This window comes from Anomaloglossus baeobatrachus, chromosome 7, assembly GCF_048569485.1.
Source record: "Anomaloglossus baeobatrachus isolate aAnoBae1 chromosome 7, aAnoBae1.hap1, whole genome shotgun sequence".
Lineage (NCBI taxonomy): Eukaryota > Metazoa > Chordata > Amphibia > Anura > Aromobatidae > Anomaloglossus > Anomaloglossus baeobatrachus.
Genome location: NC_134359.1, coordinates 45,356,834 through 45,379,116, shown reverse-complemented (window position 1 = coordinate 45,379,116; position 22,283 = coordinate 45,356,834). Strand labels below are relative to the sequence as shown.

The 22,283-nt window shown below is 47.0% G+C and overlaps 1 protein-coding gene across 2 annotated transcripts in view; it reads right to left on the bottom strand.

The window, feature by feature from the left end:
- SLC4A10 (solute carrier family 4 member 10) overlaps positions 1 to 22,283 on the bottom strand; it is a 312,704-nt gene that overhangs the window by 61,650 nt on the left and 228,771 nt on the right. For both annotated transcript variants that reach the window (XM_075317262.1, XM_075317263.1), the window contains exons 11-15: positions 20,897 to 20,997; positions 13,613 to 13,787; positions 13,363 to 13,496; positions 11,797 to 12,042; positions 8,439 to 8,544 (exon numbers count right to left, since the gene is read on the bottom strand). In XM_075317262.1, coding sequence (XP_075173377.1) covers positions 8,439 to 8,544; positions 11,797 to 12,042; positions 13,363 to 13,496; positions 13,613 to 13,787; positions 20,897 to 20,997 — 762 coding nt within the window. The remainder of the gene's footprint in view (positions 1 to 8,438; positions 8,545 to 11,796; positions 12,043 to 13,362; positions 13,497 to 13,612; positions 13,788 to 20,896; positions 20,998 to 22,283) is intronic.

Sequence of the window (22,283 nt, the reverse complement as noted above, 5' to 3'; positions counted from 1 at the left end):
TCCACACTAAAATATGCAGCATAAATCTGACAACAGATTCTAATTAAAAAGAGCCTTTAGGCCCGATTTCCTTCTTGCTTGTGACGTTCAGTCCATCATCTACAATAGGAAACTTTCTTGCACCTCATATTCTGACCAATACTCTTCCATTAGACTGAATGATTATTGCACAGGTGCGCCTTAGGCGGGCTTTGCACGTTGCAACATCGGTAACAATGTGTTACCGATGCTGCAGCGATAGTCCCGCCCCCGTCGCATGTTCGATATCTAGTGAAAGCTGCCGTAGCGATTATTATCGCTACGGCAGTTTCACACGCACATACCTGCCGTGCGACGTCCCTCTGGCCGGCAACCTGCCTCCTTCCTAAGGGGGTGGGTCGTGCGGCGTCACAACGACGTCACACGGCAGGCGGCCAATTGAAGCGGAGGGGCGGAGATGAGCAGGATGTAAACATCCCGCCCACCTCCGTCCTTCTCATTGCAGCCGGCGGCAGGTAAGGTGATGTTACTCGCTCCAGCGGCTTCACACACAGCGATGTGTGCTGCCGCAGGAGTGAGGAACAACATCGTACCTGTCGCTGCACCGGCATTATGGAAATGTCGGAGGCTGCAGCGATGATACGATAACGACGCTTTTGCGCTCGTTCATCGTATCAAAAAGGTTTTACACGTTGCGATATCGACTGCGACGCCGGATGTGCGTCACTTTCGATTTGACCCTACCGACATCGCACGTGCAATATCGCAACGTGCAAAGCCGCCCTTAGGCTGGCCACAATAATAGGTCACTCTAAAATGTGCAGTTTTATCACACAGCACAAAGGCACAGATGTCGCAAGTTTTGAAGGAGTGTGCAATTGGCTGCTGACTGCAGGAATGTCCACCAAAGCGGTTGCCCATGAATTGAGTGCTCTTTCATCTACCATAAACAGTTTCTAAAAGCGTTTCTGAGAATTTGCCAGTACATCCAACCGGCTTCACAATCGTAGACCACTTGTAACCAGACCAGCCCAGCACCTCAACATCCAGCATCATCTCCTCCAAGATCGTATGAGACAGGCCACCCGGACATCTGCTGCAACAATCGGTGAATAACCAAAGAATTTCTCCAAAAACTGTCAGACACCGTCTGAGGGAAGCTCATCTGCTGCTCATCCTCCTCATCAGAGTCTTCCCCGGACTGCAGTTTGTCGTCGTAACTGACTTGAGTGGGAAAATGCTCACATTTGATGGCATCTGACAGGATTGAGAGGAGTTCTCATCTCCTCATGGATGAATCCCCCGGTTCTCGCTGTACAGGGCCGATGGCAGACTGTGTGTACGGCGTCATGTGGGTGAGCGGTTTGCTGATGTCACCATTGTGAATTGACTGGCCCATGGTGGCGTTGGGTTATGTTATGGGCAGGCGAATGTTATGGACAATGGACACAGGTGCATTTTATTGATGCCATTTTGAATGCCCAGAGGTACTGTGACGAGATCCTGGGGTCATTGTTGTGCCTCATCCACGACCATCACCTCATGTTGCAGCTGATAATGCACGGCCCCATGTTGCAAGGATCTGTACACAATTCCTGGAAGCTGAAAACATCTCAATTTTTGCATGGCAACATACTCACCGGACATGTCACCAATGAGCATGTTTGAGATGCCCTCGATTGACGTATACGACATTATTTTCAAGATCCTGCCAATATCCAGCGCCTCTGCAGCCACTTAAGAGGAGCGGACCAACAATCCACAGGCCACAATCAACAACATGATCAACTCTATACAAAGGAGATGTGTTGTACTGCGTGAGGCAAATGGTGGTCACACCAGACACTTATTTTTTTTTCTTTCTCTGACTGCCCTGGAACCTCCTCAATACTGTAAAACTGCACATTTTAGAGTGGCCTTTTTTGTGGCCAGCCTAAGGCACACCTGTGCAATGATCATGCTGTCTAATCAGCTTCTTGATATGTCACACCTGTGAGATGGACTGATTATCTCTGCAGAGGAGAAGTGATCACTAACACAGATTTAGACAAATTTGGGCACAATATTTTTCAGACCATAAGACGCACTTTTTTTCCCCCAAATGTAGGGGGAAAGAAGGGGGTGCGTCTTATGGTCTGAATATAAGGCTGCAGCCGGGAATGAGGGTACTGCGGTGGAGCGGGCCATCGGCGGCACGCGCAGGCTGTAGCAGCGCCTGCTGTGACCACGTGGGCCCGCTCATTACATATGCATGCCCAACAACCCGCCCATTATCTCTCAGCACTGAAGCCAGTGCTGACAGGTGGATGGAATGATGGGCGGGTGGTGCGCATATTAAACAGCCGGCCGTGATCACCACTGGCAACTACAGCCTGGAGTGATCATGTGCGGCTGTAGTCACTACCCCCGTGCATCATCATCAGCGCGGGGTGCAGTGAATAAGTATGGTACACTCACCCGTCACCGTTCCCCTGCAGCACCGCGATGTCCTCCTGTCTGCCAGCTGATCTGTGTAGCGAGCGGTGAGCACAGAGATGACGTCATCCCTGTGCGCGCTCTCCACAAACATCAGCCGGCAGACAGGAGGACATCACGATGCTGCAGGGGAACGGCTCCACACAGGTCAGCGCCGGGGGCAGTGAATCAGTACACTCACCCGTCACCGTTCCCCTGCAGCATCGCAATCTCCTCCTGTCTGCCAGCCAGCTGATCTGTGTAGCGAGTGGTGAGCACAGCAATGACGTCATCGCTGTGCGCGCCGCTAGTCACACAGGTCAGCTGACCGGCAGACAGCAGGACGAGCGATACTGCAGGGAACAGTGACGGCTCCACATAGATCAGCGGCGCTGCTGCCGCCAAAGAGAGGGGGAGGAGCAATGCTGCATGAAGCGAGGAAAGGTGAGTATAAACGTTTATTTCTTTGTGTGATACAGGATACATGCCATATAGCAGGATGGGGCCATATAGCAGGATGGGGCCATATAGCAGGATGGATGGGGGTATATAGCAGGATAAGGACATATAGCAGGATGGCAGTATATAGCAGGATGGGGGTATATAGCAGGATAAGGGCATATACCAGGATGGCAGTATATAGCAGGATGGGGAGCATATAGCAGGATGGCAGTATATAGCAGGATGGGGGTATATAGCAGGATGCCAGTATATAGCAGGATGCCAGTATATAGCAGGATGGCGGTATATAGCAGGATGGCGGTATATAGCAGGATGGCAGTATATAGTAGGATGGCAGTATATAGCAGGATGCCAATATATAGCAGGATAAGAGCATATACCAGGATGGGGTACATATACAAGGCAGGAGGATCATTACCAGGATGGGGTACCTTAGCAGAGAATTTGGGGACATTACCCCAATAACAGTGTAGGCAGCAGATCCTCGCCCCATAACAGTGTGTCATGACCACATTTTTTGCTTAAAATTTTATTTTCCTATTTTCCTCTTCTAAAACCAGGGTGTGTCTTATGGTCCAGTGCGTCTTATAGTCCGAAAAATACAGTAAGTTCAGCTCATGAAAAATGGGAGCAAAACCAAAGTGATGCGTCTATAGTTTTGTTAAGTGCATGATAAGCTTAGGAATTGAAAATAAAACTTGATATATTTCAATATATATCATGAACAGCTGGAGAAAAAAAATATTTTAGAGGAAATATCAGCTTTTGGATCCGTTTTAGAATAGTCTGACTGGGCCATCTGTCGCGCATCAGCAGAAATCCTCTTTGTTCTATGATGTTTTTAAGTTGATTTTATACAAGAGAAAAACAAACCACAAAACATATTTTATTGGTAGGGCTTTAGCTTTATCTGAGAAAACATAGCTATAATATGTCATGTATGAGATACTTATGGATATTTTATTTTTTTCCTATTTAAATCATGGTTTTATTTGACATAAAAGAGGTCACATGCGGAGCCGCACAAGATGCTAAGCTTATTGTCTTTCACCCCAAATGGAAATTTTACATAAATACCAACATCTTTTTAGAAATCACCAGATAGATAAAATATTAAAAGCAGCATTGAGGAACAATAAACATTGATCTTCCTTTTTTTAACTGAATAATTTAAGATTTGCTTATTCTTAAAGGGAATCTGTCAAGTGATTTTGTAGTACAATACTAATCTTATCTTTAAAAAGGGATTAAGAACACCTTTCAGGGTCAGTAAGTTTTATTGCTCTACCTTATCCTGTTAACTTGTTGTATGCTTCATAGCATTCAGTGTCTCATGAACAGTAGTCAAGTGTATGTAAATACAATTTGCATATGCACTGCTCCCTGCACCCATCTCCCAGTGCATTCACTATCACTGCTGAGAGGTGGGAGGGAGCAGGGCATATGCAGTTTGTAGTTACATATGACTGACTAGTTACTAAGGGGTACTTCTCACATAGGGAGATCGCTGCTGAGTCACGGTTTCTGTGACGCACCAGTGACCTCATTAGCAATCTCGCTGTGTGTGACACTGAGCAGCGATCTGGCCCCTGCTGTGAGATCGCTGCTCGTTACACACAGTGCTGATTCATTTTTTGGACGTTGCTCTCCCGCTGTGAAGCACACATCACTGTGTTTGACAGCGAGAGAGCAACGATCTGAATGTGCAGGGAGCAGGGAGCCGGCATCTGGCAGCCTGCGGTAAGCTGTAACCAAGGTAAATATCGGGTAACGAAGGGAAGCCCTTTGCTTGGTTACCCGATATTTACCTTGGTTACTAGCGTCCGCCGCTCTCAGGCTGCCAGTGCCGGCTCCCTGCTCCCTGCACACGTAGCCGGAGTACACATGGGGTAAATAAGCAAAGCGGTTTGCTTTTAACCCGATGTGTACTCTGGCTAGGAGTGCAGGGAGCCAGCGCTAAGCGGTGTGTGCTGGTAACCAAGGTAAATATCGGGTAACCAAGCACCTGGTTACCCGATATTTACCTTAGTTACCAAGCGCAGCATCGCTTCCACGCGTCGCTGCTGGCTGGGGGCTGGTCACTGGTTGCTGGTGAGATCTGCCTGATTGACAGCTCACCAGTGACCATGTAGCGACGCACCAGCGATCCTGACCAAGTCAGCTCGCTGGAGGGATCGCTGGAGCGTCGCTAAAGTGTGACGGTACCCTAAAGGTACCATCACACTAAGCGACGCTCCAGTGATCCCACCAGCAACCTGACCTGGCAGGGATCGCTGGAGCGTCGCTACACGGGTTGCTGGTGAGCTGTCAAACAGGCAGATCTCACCAGCAACCAGTGACCAGCCCCCAGCCAGCAGCGACGCGTGGAAGCGATGCTGCGCTTGGTAACTAAGGTAAATATCGGGTAACCAACCCGAAATTTACCTTGGTTTCCAGCGCACACCGCTTAGCGCTGGCTCCCTCCACTCCTAGCCAGAGTACACATCGGGTTAATTACCCGATGTGTAGTCTGGCTATGTGTTCAGGGAGCAGGGAGCCGGCACTGACAGCGTGAGAGCGGCGGACGCTGGTAATGAAGGTAAATATTGGGTAACCAAGGAAAGGGCTTCTTGGTTACCCGATATTTACATTGGTTACCAGCGTCCGCAGAAGCCGGCTCCTGCTCACTGCACATTTAGTTGTTGCTCTGTCGCTGTCACACACAGCGATGTGCGCTTCACAGCGGGAGAGCAACAACTAAAAAATGGCCCAGGACATTCAGCAACAACCAGCGACCTCACAGCAGGGGCCAGGTTGTTGCAGGATGTCACACACAGCAACATCGCTGTTACGTCACAAAAGTCGTGCCTCAGCAGCGATGTTGCTAGCGATGTTGCTTAGTGTGACGTGGCCTTTAGTCACACTGAATTCTACAAAGCTTATAACAAGATAACAGAACAATAAAACTTACAGATCCTGAAAGGTCTCCTTAAGCGCTATTTTGTGATGAGATTAGTATTGTACTAGAAAATTATTTGATAGATTCCCATTAATGGGACAAAAAAGAAAAATGAAAACGAGTTAAAGGATTTGGTTAAAGGTGCAGAATAATTATTCTAGGCTCCCACTGAAAGAAAATTAGAGAGCAGAGCTATATAGAAGTCTAATGGGGCCATAGGGCCAATTTAAGCCTTCACCACACACATTTCTAGATGACTGTTAAGTGACCCTATCTTTCTAAAAAGAGAAAGGTGGCCATAAGGTTAATCATTCTCTCCCCCCTCTAATCATTATAGGGGGGACTGTTGGTGATAGCCGAGTACAGCACTTGGCTTTTTCTTGAGCCTGCTCAACCTTCGCTCGATTCAGAGTGGGTTGTGCAGAGCCCTGATCTAAGCAATGATAGGCGTCCCATCAGTCAAATTGCCATAAATTAGTAAATTATGCCCTATAATATTTGTAATCTACACAAAGGAGAAAAATGGGGAAAATATTTACTTTTGTATATGGGTCTATGAGAAGGACAAGTGTTATTTTGAAGCAGATTTTCATCTGTTTCCACAGCTGAAATTAATTGAAATAATAAAAGGGGTTTTCTGCAATTTTAAAATTGTTCGAAATAGAATATGAAATATTAGATTGTTGGAGGTCTGACAATAGGCGTTTTAAAGATGCACTCCCATCAAAGTTTTTATCCCAATAATATATTGCAGTCATATTATATAGCATTAGCAATGTGTACATACAATTGCTCATATTGCCTTTCTACTCACTAAAATTCTTCTCTTTTCTCTGCTCTATGTAGAAACAGGAAGCCACTTTTCCCTAGAAGAGTCACCCTTCTTTTCAACTCATGATCCAGCTGCTCAGCTCCTTCTGCTGCCATGGACTTTGCAGTGATTAGTGATGCAGGGAAAAAAAGAGACTTCCTGTTTCTACGTCGCACTTAGAAGGATTCAGCTAGTATGTTTTTAATTACATGATGTCATAGACCTAATGGAAAAGAGAAAAATTAATTGGGTAAAAGAGCAAATGAGCAATTGTAAATACACAGTGCTATTTACTGTAATATGATGACTGCAATATATTATTAGGATAAAGTGATGGTTTTAACAAGCCAGCATACATCACTTATCCTTATCTAAACAAAACTCATTACTTTTATCAATTTCCGCTTTATTCCATTTTATTTAATGGGACTGATGTGTAATATCAAATACAGTTGCTAACAAATGGAGCACTCAATGGTAATTAATGAAGAGGATATAAGGTTTGCTGAAACTCCCTAGGCTCTTCAAACAGCTGAATATCAGAAGTGCCAAGAGTTGGCCGCTACTGATTTGTAGGATATATTCAATTTCAAAAAGGGCCTGTCACCAGATCAAAACTGTGTCAATGTGGTCTCACATTCTTTAAAATCCCATATACTGTAAGTTAAAACATCTGTATTCTTCAAATAAAAATATTTGTATCCAGTAAAGTGCAAAAACACTTGCCAAGATGTACAGTATACTGTTTTATTGCTTCCATGAACAATTTTTTTTTTTTAAATCCGCCATATGGTTCCCGAGATATGCGTCTTTCTATTCAGTGCTAACTTTTATGCTCTTGACTAAGGGGTACTTTGCACGATGCGACATCGCTACTGCGATATCGTCGGGGTCAAATCGAAAGTGACGCACATCCGGCGCCGGTAACGACGTCGCAACGTGTAAAGCCTAGATGCGCAGATACACGATCACAAAAGCGTCGTAAATCGGTGATCTGTGTAGCGTCGGACATTTTCATAATGTCGCACCAATAGGAGATACAATGTTGTTCCTCGCTCCTGCGGCAGCACACATCGCTGTGTGTGAAGCTGCAGGAGCGAGGAACATCTCCTTACCTGCATCCACTGGCTATGCGGAAGGAAGGAGGTTGGCGGGATGTTTACGTCCCGCTCATCTCCGCCCCTCCGCTTCTATTGGCCGCCTGCCGTGTGACGTCGTTGTGACGCCGCACGACTCGCTCCCTTAGGAAGGAAGCGGGTCGCCGGCTAGAGCGACGTCGCAGGGCAGATAAGTGCGTGTGAAGCTGCAGTAGCGATAATGTTCGCTATGGCAGCTATCACATGATATCGCATGTGTGACAGGGGCGGGTACTATCGCGCTCGGCATCGCAAGCATTGGCTAGGGATGTCGCAGCGTGCAAAGTACCCCTTAGGTAGGTGTGGCTTACAGTATAATTATGCAGAACAGCATGAAGACACACCCCCATAGAACCCAGAGAGCCACTCCCCCTTTGGTAAAGCACTAAATAAAAAGGCCCATATGTTTGGAACTGTATGGCGGATTTTTGAAAAATAAAAAATGGTATATCCAGGGGAGAAGCGGGAATAAAATAAGAACAAAAACTAGTTAATTTTAACTTGGTGAAAAGACCTCTTTAAGGCCCTAGAAACCAGTTTAAGTTCAGCTAGAAGGCAAAAATAGCTGAAAACACCATAATGTGGCTGAAACTACAGTTGAATCTCCACAATCTAAGCTCCTTTTTTATCCAAAAACATACAAAACTTCTCCACTTACACTGACAGTCAGATTATTCCAAGTTATGTCCGACGTGGTTATATTGGCTTCATCCCAATATTTTAAAGTCTCGTTAGTAGGGTTAGCGGGCTCGGCACAACTGCACCTAATAAAGACACAAGACCAAAACAAGATCTTTGGGAGATAGTTTGACCGAGAAGGCAGAAGTAAAACTCTAACATGTTAATGTATCTCAATTGGTTTCACCAAACTAAAGCTTTTTTAGTAAGAAAACGCTATCACACTGCGCTTAACAGGACTCGGAATCATTTGCTGCATTGTGACATATGCTATACTTCTTTTATTTGGGATTTTCATTACTCCGACGCTAATAGGTAATCTCAATCTATCGGATGACCTTGTAATCACGCAACATATTTCTCAAAATCAAATGATGAACTATTAATAAGTGCATTTCTAATTATCAAAACTGTAGGAATAAAAATATCCTAAATGAGTTTATATAATGGAAATTTACTAAAGTCTGAATTGAAAACCTGTACATCTATGTTCTTGACACTACCTTATATAAAAGAATTGGGTCAGTTTTTTACTGTTTTGTGGTCCTAAGTGTCATACTATATGTAAAGGTGACATTGTTTTCTGACCCCAAGTACTTTTGTGTTTATTTTCTACGCTCAGTGGTGGTGGCCGCAGCTTATAGTCACCAAAATATATGTAAATATATTAAAGTATGTACAAAACTGATAGAGACATACCCCAAGTGACTTGCAGCTGTAATCGCAGCAAAAGGTGGTGCTACAAAGTATTAACTTAACCCTCCGTCACATACAATAGGCCTGACAGGCACATCTCTTTTACTTTCATTTAGCCTTCCTCACCAGATTGTGAGGAAATCCCCTCCCTCCAGGTAGTCTCCTGTCTCTAGCAGCTCTGTGAAACCTCATACCACAGTTGGATTGCAGAGCTTCAGGAGGACAGATATAACTGCGCTAATCTCTCCGGCTCATTGTATGTGAACACGTCACCCAGTGACTGTGAGCACACATAGGGGCATACAAGCAAAAAAGGGGCATTACCAAATGGGATCCCTCTAAATAAGGAAGGAAGGGACTGCCCTTAGCTATGGGGAATTATATGCTGGCGTGTGTGTAGCATACACCCCCTTTTTTAGAATACTAATTATTTCTTGATGCCCCCCAGATATCAAAAAGCATTCATTACACCATAGGTGCACAAAAGGGTAGAAGGGGTGGACAGTCTCTATGGAGTCCCTATCTCACCCTATACATGCTTGCTCCTACCTACCGACATAGTCAAACCCCCCGTCGGTAGGTAGGAGCAAGCATGTATAGGGTGAGATAGGGACTCCATAGAGACTGTCCACCCCTTCTACCCTTTTGTGCACCTATGGTGTAATGAATGCTTTTTGATATCTGGGGGGCATCAAGAAATAATTAGTTTTCTAAAAAAGGGGGTGTATGCTACACACACGCCAGCATATAATTCCCCATAGCTAAGGGCAGTCCCTTCCTTCCTTATTTAGAGGGATCCCATTTGGTAATGCCCCTTTTTTGCTTGTATGCCCCTATGTGTGCTCACAGTCACTGGGTGTATTTTAACTAAATTTAGATATTAATAAAGGTTACATTTTATTCTGGTAATTGAGGTTCTTTATATTATTGTCTTTAAAACTCAATTCAACTGAACTGTTTTTTTGATAAAGTATGTGAACACGTCACACTCAATAAGGTTGGTATTTTGTGTTTTTATTCATCACATGCTCTGCAAGTGTAATTTTTCTGGGGAAACTTCAGGATCTAATTCTGATTGAATATATGTTTAATAGTACTTAAGGTACCTTAAAATTAAGTTTGTTTCCATAAATTTTCTTTGTAGAGTTTTTTGACAGATTCGAACTGGGGACTATTTGGCGGGAGTTTTGAAATGTTTGTATTTCAGAGTTATTAGTTTTATGTTAAGTAAATGGGTTTTTTTTTGCACCTGATTATGTGTAGTCTCTTTTATTACATCCCTATGAAGGTCACTGATCACTTTTAGAGCACTGAAATTGCAAACATTAGATATTATAGGTATTTTTCTAGCCTGCGCCTGACAGTCACATTGTATGTGAACTCGTTAGAACCGATATTGTATGTGACGGAGGGTTAAAGGGGACGAATAATATTGCATGCCCCAATTTTCAGTTATTTATTTTTTATAAAAGTTTAAAATAAGCAATAAATTTCGTTCAACTTCACAATTGTGCCCCACTTGTTGTTGATTCTTCACCATGACATTAAAATTTTTATCTTTAGGTTTGAAGCCTGAAATGTGGGAAAAGGTTGAAAAATTCAAAGGGGCTGAATACTTTCGCAAGGCATTGTATATTAACTATAACAGTTAACACAGCAACTTCTGCTGTCTGCACAAGATATTCTCTCCACAACATAAGCCTGCATCTGTTGTGCACTCCAACAGGAGGCAAAGCGAGCGTTATACTGTTCTATTCCTGTTAGCCCTGTGGACATTGCTTTCTTGATCTAACTCATTTGTGTAGTATAAGGAAAGTTGTGAAATCCTTAATTTTCCTGCAATGTGGCCAGTACTCACTAGTTGATGTTCATGTTTTATGGAAGCGGTGTAGCAGCTGATAACAAACATGTGTTGTTATAGTCAATCTGACACCAGCTTTTTGATACCCCATCAAAAATCAGTATGATGTAATGACAGAGAACCTGATTCTAGCGCTGCATCACTTACTAGGCCACAGATCAACCAGTCATCTGAATGTTGAGCTCTGTATAACCCCGCCCACATCACTGATTGGCAGCTTTCTCTGTGCACTGTGCATAGGCAGAAAGCTGCCAATCAGTGGTGAGGGCGGGCTTATACAGAGCTCATGAATATGGAGGACAAATTGGCAACTAGTCTTCTAGTGATAATCTGCTAATTAAACAGTGATTTTATCAAAACCCAGTAAGTGAAACAGCACTGGAATCAGGGTGTCTGCCCCTATGTTATGCTGTAATAAGATTAGGGGGCAAAAACCGTGTGACAGGTTCCCTTTAAAAACATTCTGTAATGGAGAAGACAACTTTTATATCAAGTGTATGGATAGGTTTAGAAGGTGCGAACAATTGGGTATCATGAGTCTGTCCAAGAGTCATTTTGTTGATGATTTTTGTCACATTATTTTACATTTTCCCAATTCAGACTTTAATAAATCCAGTGTCATCCATTGTAATCAGTGGGAGCAGGGCTGCGATTTCGGGAAGTACTTACTATAAGATCATAACAGAGAACTATGACAAGGCCTGACTGCCCTATATTACTGCTCCTAACCTCTCCCTGCCTCCTGAATTCAGAACTTTGAGGAAAAAGAGACTGTACTTACGAATACTGTGTTAGAAGTTCCAAATTATTATTCATGTTGATTGGATAGTTCTCACCTAGATGAATCAGCTTTTCTAAGGCCTCGTAAATGAAAATGATGCAGATGAGAGCCGCAAACGCTTCCTCAGTAAACCGTGTAATGTAACACACCAGGGAACTGGCATCAGTGGCCACCAGGACTATGCAATTAAAAGCCGTCCACAGACCGATGCTTGCTCTGAGCGAGAGGTACGAAAGCCCATAATCCCTGGAGGAAGAAACGTGGAATGAGAAGCTTACTACATACATCACAGATAAGGTGGGTGGATGGATGGATGGATGGATGGATGGATGGATGGATGGATGGTGGATGGATAAATGGATGGATGGCTGAAGGATGGCTGGACAGATGGATGAATGAATGGATAAATGGATAGCTGGATGAAAGATAGATGGATGATGGATGGACAGACGGATAGATTTATGGATGGATGGATAGATGGAGGAAGGATAGAGAATGGTTGGAAGGATGAAGGATGGATGGACAGATAGATGTACTTATGGATGGATGGTGGATTGATGAATGATAGATGGATGGTTAGGTGAAGGATAGATAGACGATGGATGAAGGCTGGATGGAGGCTGCATGGAGCATGAATGGAGGCTGGACGGAGGCTGCCTGGAGCATGAATGGAGGCTGGATGGACAGACGTATGTATGGATGAATGGATGGATGGTTGGATAAAGGATGGATGGAGGATAGATGAAGGATGAATGGACAGACTTCATCATTGATGGATGAAGCTAGATGGATAGATGGATGTATGATGAATGTATGGATGACTAGATAGATGTATGGATGTATGAATGGATAGATGGATGAAGGATGGATTCAGGATGGATGGATGAAGGATGGATGGACAGACAGATGTACTGATAGATGGATGGATGGATGGATGGATGGACAGATGGATGTACGGATGAATGGATGGATGGATGGATGGATGGATGGATGGATGAAGGATGGATGGAGGATGGATGAAAGATGGATAGACAGACAGATGTATTTATGGATTTATGAAGGATGGATGGAAGCTGGATGCACAGACAGATGTATGGATGAATGCATAGATGGATGAAGGATGGATGACGGATGGATGAAGGATGAATGGAGGATGGATGAAGTATCGATGGACAGTCAGATATGCTGATGGATGGATGGATTGAGGATGGATGGACAGACAGATGTATGTATGGATGAATGGATTGATGAATGGATGGATGAAGGTTGGATGGACAGACAGATGTATTGATGGATGTATGAAGGATGGATAGAAGCTGGACGGACAGACGGATGTATGGATAGATGGATGAATGGATAGATGGATGAAGAATGGATGAAGGATGGATGGAAGATGGATGGAAGATGGATGAAGGATGGATGAAGGATGAATGGAGGATGGATGAAGGATAGATGGATAGAAAGATATAAGGATGATGGATGGATGGATGGATGGACGAACAGACGTATTGATGGATGGTTATATTTGACAGATATTATACCAGTAAACTAGGTTTTATCACTTACTTGCAAAATTTGAACAGAATCTTTTCAAACACCAGCACAGGTCCTGTACTGCCTAGAATGGTAAGAGGTTGTCCACCGAGCACGGAAAATGCTATTCCTGTCATCGAGGCGCCAAACAAAGATTCTATTGCACTCTAGGCAGAGTAGAATAAAGCACAGATGGGTCCATTGCTCATCTCAACAAACTAAACAGTGAATGAATAATAGTAAGAATACCATACGCTATAAATGTATAGGGTACAACACCTACTATACGTCCTTCAGTTGCCTCTCCGAGAAGACCACCAAATGTGATAACAGGGGACATGCATGCACAATAGAGGAACAGAAATGAAGCTAAACATTGCAGGCTAAAAGCATCCCTGAAGTCACTCCAGAAAAAAGGAGCTTTCCTCTTGACATCTAGGACCAAGCCGCCAAAAAACCTGGAAAGAAGAAAGAAGAAACAATACAAAATGTACTGTATGAACTAAAAAGACATTCGAGAGAGTATCTAGGATTAGAAAAGTATGCCTGTTTCCCTTCTAAAACACTGCCACATCTGTCTATGGTTGTGTCTGGTATTGCAGCTCAGCTCCAATAGCAAGTAAACCTGTGGACAGGTGCGGCAGTCTATTTGGAAGAGAGCTCCACTCTCACTTTTGGGCTTGACATCAGAGACAGTGCCGTTGTTCCTGTGCCAGTACATGAACATACCTGTGTATGAAGGGAGTTGGCAGAATAGCTCATTTCAAAAGCTAAGCCAGCTGTTACAGGTGTGTCACCGGTGACCGACAGTCCTGTCGTGTCCAGCAATAGAAGGTCACAGCGTTTGGCTGCACAAAATACTCCTTGACTTTCTACACCGCATACAGACTTATTAGGCAAGTTGTATTTTAGAGGATTTTTTTTATTATTGATCAACAACTATGTTCTCAATCAACCCAAAATATTCATAAAAATCAAAGCTTAATATTTTTGGAAGTTGGGGTGTTTTTTTTTTTAGATTTGGCTATCTTAGGAGGATATCTGTTTGTGCAGGTGACTATTACTGTGCAGAATTATTAGGCAACTTAATAAAAACCAAATATATTCCCATCTCACTTGTTTATTTTCACCAGGTAAACCAATATAACTGCACAACATTTAGAAATAAACATTTCTGACATGCAAAAACAAAACACCAAAAAATTAGTGACCAATATAGCCCCCTTTCTTTCTGATGACACTCAGCAGCCGACCATCCATAGATTCTGTCAGTTGCTTGATCTGTTTACGATCAACATTGCGTGTGTCACGGGCGGAGGAGGGGACGCTGCGCTCTCCCACTGCTCGGGTCCGGCTGCCGCTGCTGCTGCGGCCTGCTGCTGCTCGGTGGCTCGAGCGATGGGCCGAATCCCGGGGACTCGAGCGGCGCTCCTCGCCCGTGAGTGAAAGGGGTTTGGTTTTTGGGATAGTTTATTGTCCGTGACGCCACCCACGGTTGTGGTGATTGTATGGACACCACCGCTGCTCTGTTAGGGGATCCCGGGAGCGGTGACAGGTAGCAGCAAAGTTGTTAGTTCTCCCCTCCGTGGGTAGGGGGTGGTTGTCCCGGGGCCCAGTGATGAGGTGGGGGATGCTGGATGGCAGGGCCGGTGCAGGGCTTGGTGGGGTGCAGGGACGCGGGAGCAGCGCTGTGCCTCACGGCACTGTGGTACTCAGTCAGCCTGAGACGGTGACACAGTTCTCGGTAAAACACACGGCTGGAAAGACGGTTCCCACGGACGGCTACAGTTGCTTTTCCCCAGTAGTTGACGGTGACGGTCCCTTTTCCTGCACCTGAGATGATGATGGTAGCGATGGGTTCCCACCGGTAACCCGCTCCGCGACTTGGTTATGGGCCGGAGGAGCCCTACTTTGCCCGCAGGCGCTGGCCCTGAGAAACTGGTGCCCTGGCGGTGGCGGTGTCTCTCTCTAACGGTCGGACTGTTGCCTTCAATCGGGACTTGGTTGTTGGGAGACCCAGAGGTCCCCTTCACTGACGGATTTGGCAAATTCACGGCGACTCCTAGCCTTGCCGGGATCCGAAAGGCCCCTGCCAATGGTGCTGACTGCTCTTCGTATACCGCTCCGGTACCGCTGGGCCACCACCCGTCCACGGTCCTTCCGGCAACCTCCAAGCAGCCTCTCCTGCAGACAGTCTCCGCCGTCTGCTAACCTTGCTGTTCTCAGTCTGGGGCACACACCCGGACCAACTTCAGGCTTTCTCAACTGTCACTTTCTCTTCCACCTTTACTCCTCTCTCTTGCTCTTCTACCACTTCCTTTCACTTCCCTAGCTTAACTCTATCTCTCTGGTTTTCCCGCCTCCAGGGCTGTGAACTCCTCGGTGGGCGGAGCCAACCGCCTGGCCCACCCCCTGGTGTGAACATCAGCCCCTGGAGGAAGGCAACAAGGATTTTTGTGCAGCTTTGGTGTACCTATCTGGGGTGTAGGGTGTGGTGGTGTTATTACCTATGACCCCTGGCTTGCCCAGGGCGTCACATTCCCCCTTAGCAAAATGCAGACCGTCCGCGGGCTGCCCGTCCAACACCGGTTTTATTTTCTGAAAAGATATAAAAACATGACATACAAATAAAATAACTTCATCCCACATCGGGAGGTTCATTTCTTAAACGTTACGTAACATTTAAAATGGTTGCGGCTGCCGCTCTCTCCCACCCAAGTAAACTGGCCCTGATGCTGCCCCTAAAACCCAGGCAGCACCTTTTGACCCCAGTCCTGAACCAGTTACCCGAGCGGGATCTGTCCTTCCCCTCCAGAGGGTAGCCACCGGTTCCTGTGGTGGCTGGGCCCCAGCCTGCTCCACTGCGGGCCCTCCCTCCAACCTGCCTCTCCGGAGGCGGTAGCGGTTGCTGCAAAAAACATATTTATTTACAAGCCACTAACGTCTGTGGTTGCCCTGCAAGTTCATGGGCTTGTCCATAGAGAGTTCCCTATGTAGCTAGATGGTCCCCACGGGGACAACAATGCTGGCAACGGCCGGTTCCAATCACGGTAATCAGGTGAGACTTCGGTGATCACTCATTTTCTCATAAACTTGCAAACTTTTTAAACACACAGGTGGTCCCAACGGGGACGGTGCAACGGTGCTCCGCTGACTCTGGAGCGGCTACCACCGCAGGGGGTCGGCCCACTCGGGGACCGATCGGTACATCGGGTTCTCCTTCCACAGGCAGCTCAGCCCAGAACCACTGACAGCCGTTAAGAATGGTGGCGGGGGCAGCGTGGTCGGAACCCCCTCTTCCATCAGTGACATTCTCTCTGGGCCTCCGGCTGCGGTACCGGCCCCCGGCTCCCATGCAATCAGGGCTGGTTCTGGGGTTTGGATGGACTGGTCGCGATGCGGCACGGCTGCAGCGGCCCCTTGCTCACGGGCCCCCACTACGGCAACCATCCTGCGCATCTCCGCCTTCCAGTCCAGCAGCTGCTGCAGGCTCTGCGCCCTCACCTTCAAGCAGAACCGGCCCAGCTCCCGCTCCAGCCACGCAGTGGTCCCAGCGGGGAGCTCACCCGGGCCGCAGTCTTCAAAAGCTACTCCCCCTCGGCTCCCCCAGAGCTTGGACGCTCCGGTAGCGGGCACTCCCGAGCTCCAGTTCGAGGACGCCGCCATTCCTCCATCCGCGTCCCCCTTAGCCTCTTTCCGGCCCCTCCTCTATCGGGGCGGGGTTTTGGCCTTCGTGCCTCCGCTACTCGAGAAGACGCTCGAGCGGGAACTCTTCGCGCCAAAGATGGCGACTTCTGAAATTTTCCGGCCGGACACCTCCGGCGGTCACAAGGCACACCTCTACCCAACGGCAGAGCGGTAAGATCCTGTTCGTGACGCCAAGTTGTCGCGGGCGGAGGAGGGGACGCTGCGCTCTCCCACTGCTTGGGTCCAGAGACATCTCCGTCTCCTTCCTCAGGAAAATAAATCATATTCATCATTCATTTTTCCTGAGGAAGGAGACGGAGATGTCTCTGAAACGCGTAGAATTATGAAATAAAGGAAATCTTTTTCATCTACAACATCAGTGGTTTTTAGCGCGGCATTTAAACCGGTTTTCTCTTTACCTGACCTATATTTTATATACTGCATTCCGGGGCCGCTGCTAAACCACAAAAAGGCACTCACATGCGATCATAAGGAGTTGTGACTTTCACAACCCTACCAGGTGAGTGTACCTCTTTCTGTCTCTCTACCCTCATACCGGGTAAGACCCTATTGCGCTTTTTCCCCCTACAGCTCTACTGCTTGGGTCTGGCTGCCGCTGCTGCTGCGGCCTGCTGCTGCTCGGTGGCTCGAGCGATGGGCCAGATCCCGGGGACTCGAGCGGCGCTCCTCGCCCGTGAGTGAAAGGGGTTTGGTTTTTGGGATAGTTTATTGTCCGTGACGCCACCCACGGTTGTGGTGATTGTATGGACACCACCGCTGCTCTGTATGGGGATCCCGGGAGCGGTGACAGGGAGCAGCAAAGTTGTTAGTTCTCCCCTCCGTGGGTAGGGGGTGGTTGTCCCGGGGCCCAGTGATGAGGTGGGGGATGCTGGATGGCAGGGCCGGTGCAGGGCTTGGTGGGGTGCAGGGACGCGGGGGCAGCGCTGTGCCTCACGGCACTGTGGTACTCACTCAGCCTGAGACGGTGACACAGTTCTCGGTAAAACACACGGCTGGAAAGACGGTTCCCACGGACGGCTGCAGTTGCTTTTCCCCAGTAGTTGACGGTGACGGTCCCTTTTCCTGCACCTGAGATGATGATGGTAGCGATGGGTTCCCACCGGTAACCCGCTCCCCGACTTGGTTATGGGCCGGAGGAGCCCTACTTTGCCCGCAGGCGATGGCCCTGAGAAACTGGTGCCCTGGCGGTGGCGGTGTCTCTCTCTAACGGTCGGACTGTTGCCTTCAATCGGGACTTGGTTGTTGGGAGACCCAGAGGTCCCCTTCACTGACGGATTTGGCAAATTCACGGCGACTCCTAGCCTTGCCGGGATCCGAAAGGCCCCTGTTAATGGTGCTGACTGCTCTTCGTATACCGCTCCGGTACCGCCGGGCCACCACCCGTCCACGGTCCTTCCGGCAACCTCCAAGCAGCCTCTCCTGCAGACAGTCTCCGCCGTCTGCTAACCTTGCTGTTCTCAGTCCGGGGCACACACCCGGACCAACTTCAGGCTTTCTCAACTGTCACTTTCTCTTCCACCTTTACTCCTCTCTCTTGCTCCTCTACCACTTCCTTTCACTTCCCTAGCTTAACTCTATCTCTCTGGTTTTCCCGCCTCCAGGGCTGTGAACTCCTCGGTGGGCGGAGCCAACCGCCTGGCCCACCCCCTGGTGTGAACATCAGCCCCTGGAGGAAGGCAACAAGGATTTTTGTGTAGCTTTGGTGTACCTATCTGGGGTGTAGGGTGTGGTGGTGTCATTACCTGTGACCCCTGGCTTGCCCAGGGCGTCACACGTGCAGCAGCCACCACAGCCTCCAGACACTGTTCCGAGAGGTGGACTGTTTTTCCTCCCTGTAGATCTCACATTTTATGAGGGACCACAGGTTCTCTGTGGGGTTCGGATCAGGTGAACAACGGGGCCATGTCATTATTTTTTCATCTTTTAGACCTTTACTGGGCAGCCACGCTGTGGAGTAGTTGAATACATGTGATGGAGCATTGTCCTGCATGAAAATCATGTTTTTCTTGAACAATACCGACTTCTTCCTATACCACTGCTTGAAGAAGTTGTGTTCCAGACACTGGCAGTTGGTCTGGGAGTTGAGCTTCACTCCATCCTCAACCCGAAAAGGTCCCACAAGTTCATCTTTGATGATCCCAGCCCATACCAGTACCCCACCTCCACCTTGCTGGTGTCTGAGTTGGAGTGGAGTTCTCTGCCCTTTACTGATCGCCTCTGGCCCATCCATTTGGCCCATCAAGAGTCACTCTCATTTCATCAGTCCATAAAACCTTTGGAAAATCAGTCTTAAGATATTTCTTGGCCCAGTCTTGATGTTTTATCTTATGTTTCTTGTTCAAAGGTGGTGGTTTTTCAGCCTTCCTTACCTTGGCCATGTCCCTGAATATGGCACACCTTCTGCTTTTTGATACTCCAGTAATGTAGCAGCTCTGAAATATGGCCAAACTGGTGGCAAATGGCATCTTGCCAGCTTCACGCTTGATTTTCCTCAATTCATGGGCAGTTATTTTGCGCCTTTTTGCCCAACATGCTTTTTGCGACCCTGTTGGCTATTTGCCATGAAACGCTTGATTGTTCGGTGATCACACTTCAAAAGTTTAGCAATTTCAAGACTCCTGCATCCCTCTGCAAGACATCTCACAAGTTTGGACTTTTCAGAGCCTGTTAAATCTCTCTTCTGACCCATTTTGACAAAGGAAAGGAAGTTGTCTAATAATTAAGCACACCTTATATAGGGTGTTGATGTCATTACACCGCACCCCTCCTCATTACAGAGATGCACATCACCTGATTTACTTAATTGGTAGTTGGCTCTCAAACCTATACAGCTTGGAGTAGGACAACATGTAAAAAAATTATCATGTGATCAAAATACTCATTTGCCTAATAATTCTGCACACAGTGTATTATTTCTGCTCTTAGTATTGAGTGTGCTAGGTATCTCTGCTGGGTTTTCATCCTTTTCCCTTTAAGACCCAGTGGAGCTCCTCTTCCCTTCAGCTCTTCAGCTGCTAATCATCTGTTTTTATATATTCGCATTTTCCCTGAACTTGTGCTGGTGATATTCAGTTACTTTACAAGCTCTGGATGCAAGCTGGAAGCTTCCACTCATCTGTAGGATTGTTGCTGCTCTTGACTGCACTTCTTTCTGAGGCATCTAGAGATAAGTTCTTCATGTGCTTTCCCCGTGTGTCCTCCCTGTGAGTTCTTTAGCGTTTACTTGGGTTGATGAAGAACTCATCCCAGCCGTTCCCTATCTAAGGCCCCGCTCTAGGGTTATCCTAGGGTCAGGTATCCTGCTCGGCGCATAGGTGTGGAACCTATCTAGGATGGTGAGGAACCCAAGGGACAGCAGTAAGTTTGGTCAGGGGTCACCATCTCCCCCTTCCCTAGACGCAGGGTTTCCCTTCCCTCTGGCCATTCGCTTGGTACTTCCCCGTACCTAGCGTGACACCAGCTGCCTTCTTTGTCAACTCTGATTTATGGACAGAGGAGTTAAATATTAAAAAGAGTCAGGCTGTCAGCCAGGCCTCTTAGTACATTGCATTGATGAAGTGCCCACACAGAAAATCCAAATCTAGAAAACCCAATATGGATGAGGAGTTCTTGGGATTATAGAGGAGCACTACCAATATCATAGTCCTGGACAGCCCCTAAAGCCTTCACACTGGAAGCTGATTATACATTGTGTTTTTGGAGCATGGGAGAGATCTGGAGCACATACTTGTGAATGTTAGGAGAGTATACACATTCCACACAGATTCTTACAAATTATTTTTCATGACCCAGATACAATAACATCATCTGTACCATGAACTGAGCTGCCCAAAATAATTTAAAATTGAATAAAACCAACCTTCCAGTCCTTTGTAGCTCAGGTCCACTATGACCCCCATGTTCTTCTGACTCTCCTAATGATGCTGTCCCATTGGGCACTCCCGGGGTTTTTCTTTTTTCCTAAATGTAATGGCAAAATGATAAGTTTAATTTCTTGAAAGACCATTTCAGCATAAAGGACCGCATACACGTTAGATTATTGTTGGCCGAATCAGCCAAATTCAGTGTGACTGGAACCATTTTAATTTGGGTGTTTAAACTCTCAACAGATGATCTCAGGGAAGCAAAGAATCCAGTCTGTTGACTTACATCACCCCATCTTTTTGCTCCTGCGTGATATAATCTGACAGCAGAGGTGTCTGGCAGACACTTGAGGCCTCCATACATATTAGATAGTTGTCGGTCAAACGATCGTCCAGCCGACAACTATCTTGTCGGCCAAATGATCATTCAGCCAACAACTATCTTGTCGGCTGAACGATCATTTGGCCGACAACTATCTCTCTTGACTTCCCAATACCCAGGAATGCTCGGTTTGGCGCAAGCACGTCTGTGTTTTCTATGAAAGAATCACGGCCATACTACTTAAGAGGTGGCTTATCTCTAGGTAGAAGAAAAGGATCGGCCTTGGAATTGCAGCCTGTCAATTATTCTATTCCCAATATCATTGGTTGGGAGATAGTTGGGAGGCCAACCATACGCATTAGACTGCCGGCTGATCCTGCCAATATCAGTAACATGTGAACCCTTATCCAAGACGAACATGCATGTGTATAGTCACATTTCTATATCCTGAGACTTCCTAAGCTTCCCATACCTACTAGATGTACTGGCAGATATATTTTATGGTAGCATTTAGGTGTCCTCCACAGCAGATGGTAAGAACGTTCTTAAGGCTGCTTTACACCAGACAATCTATCGTGCGATAGATCGTCGGGGTCACGTTTTTTGTGACGCACATCCGGCATCGCTGGCGATGCCGGCCTGTGTGACACCTCCTAGCGACGCAGTATCGCTCACAAATCGTGAGTCGTGTACTGGTCGCTAGGTTCCATAATATCGTTTAATTTAGTTGTTCATCGTTTCCGTGGTAGCACACGCCGCTCCGTGTAACACCCCGGGAACGATGAACAGCAGTTCACCTGCGTCACGCGGCCGCCGCCAGCTATGTGAAGGAAGGAGGTGGGCGGGATGTTTACGTCCCGCTCATCTCTGCCCCTCCACTTCCATTGGCCGGCGGCCGCGTGACGTCGCTGTGACGCCGAACGTCCCTCCCACTCCAGGAAGTGGACGTTCGCCGCCCACAGCGTGGTCGCACGAGAGGTAAATACGTGTGACGGGGGGGTTACCGACTTTGTGCGACACGGGCAGCGATTTGCCCGTGACGCAAAAAGGACGGGGGTGGG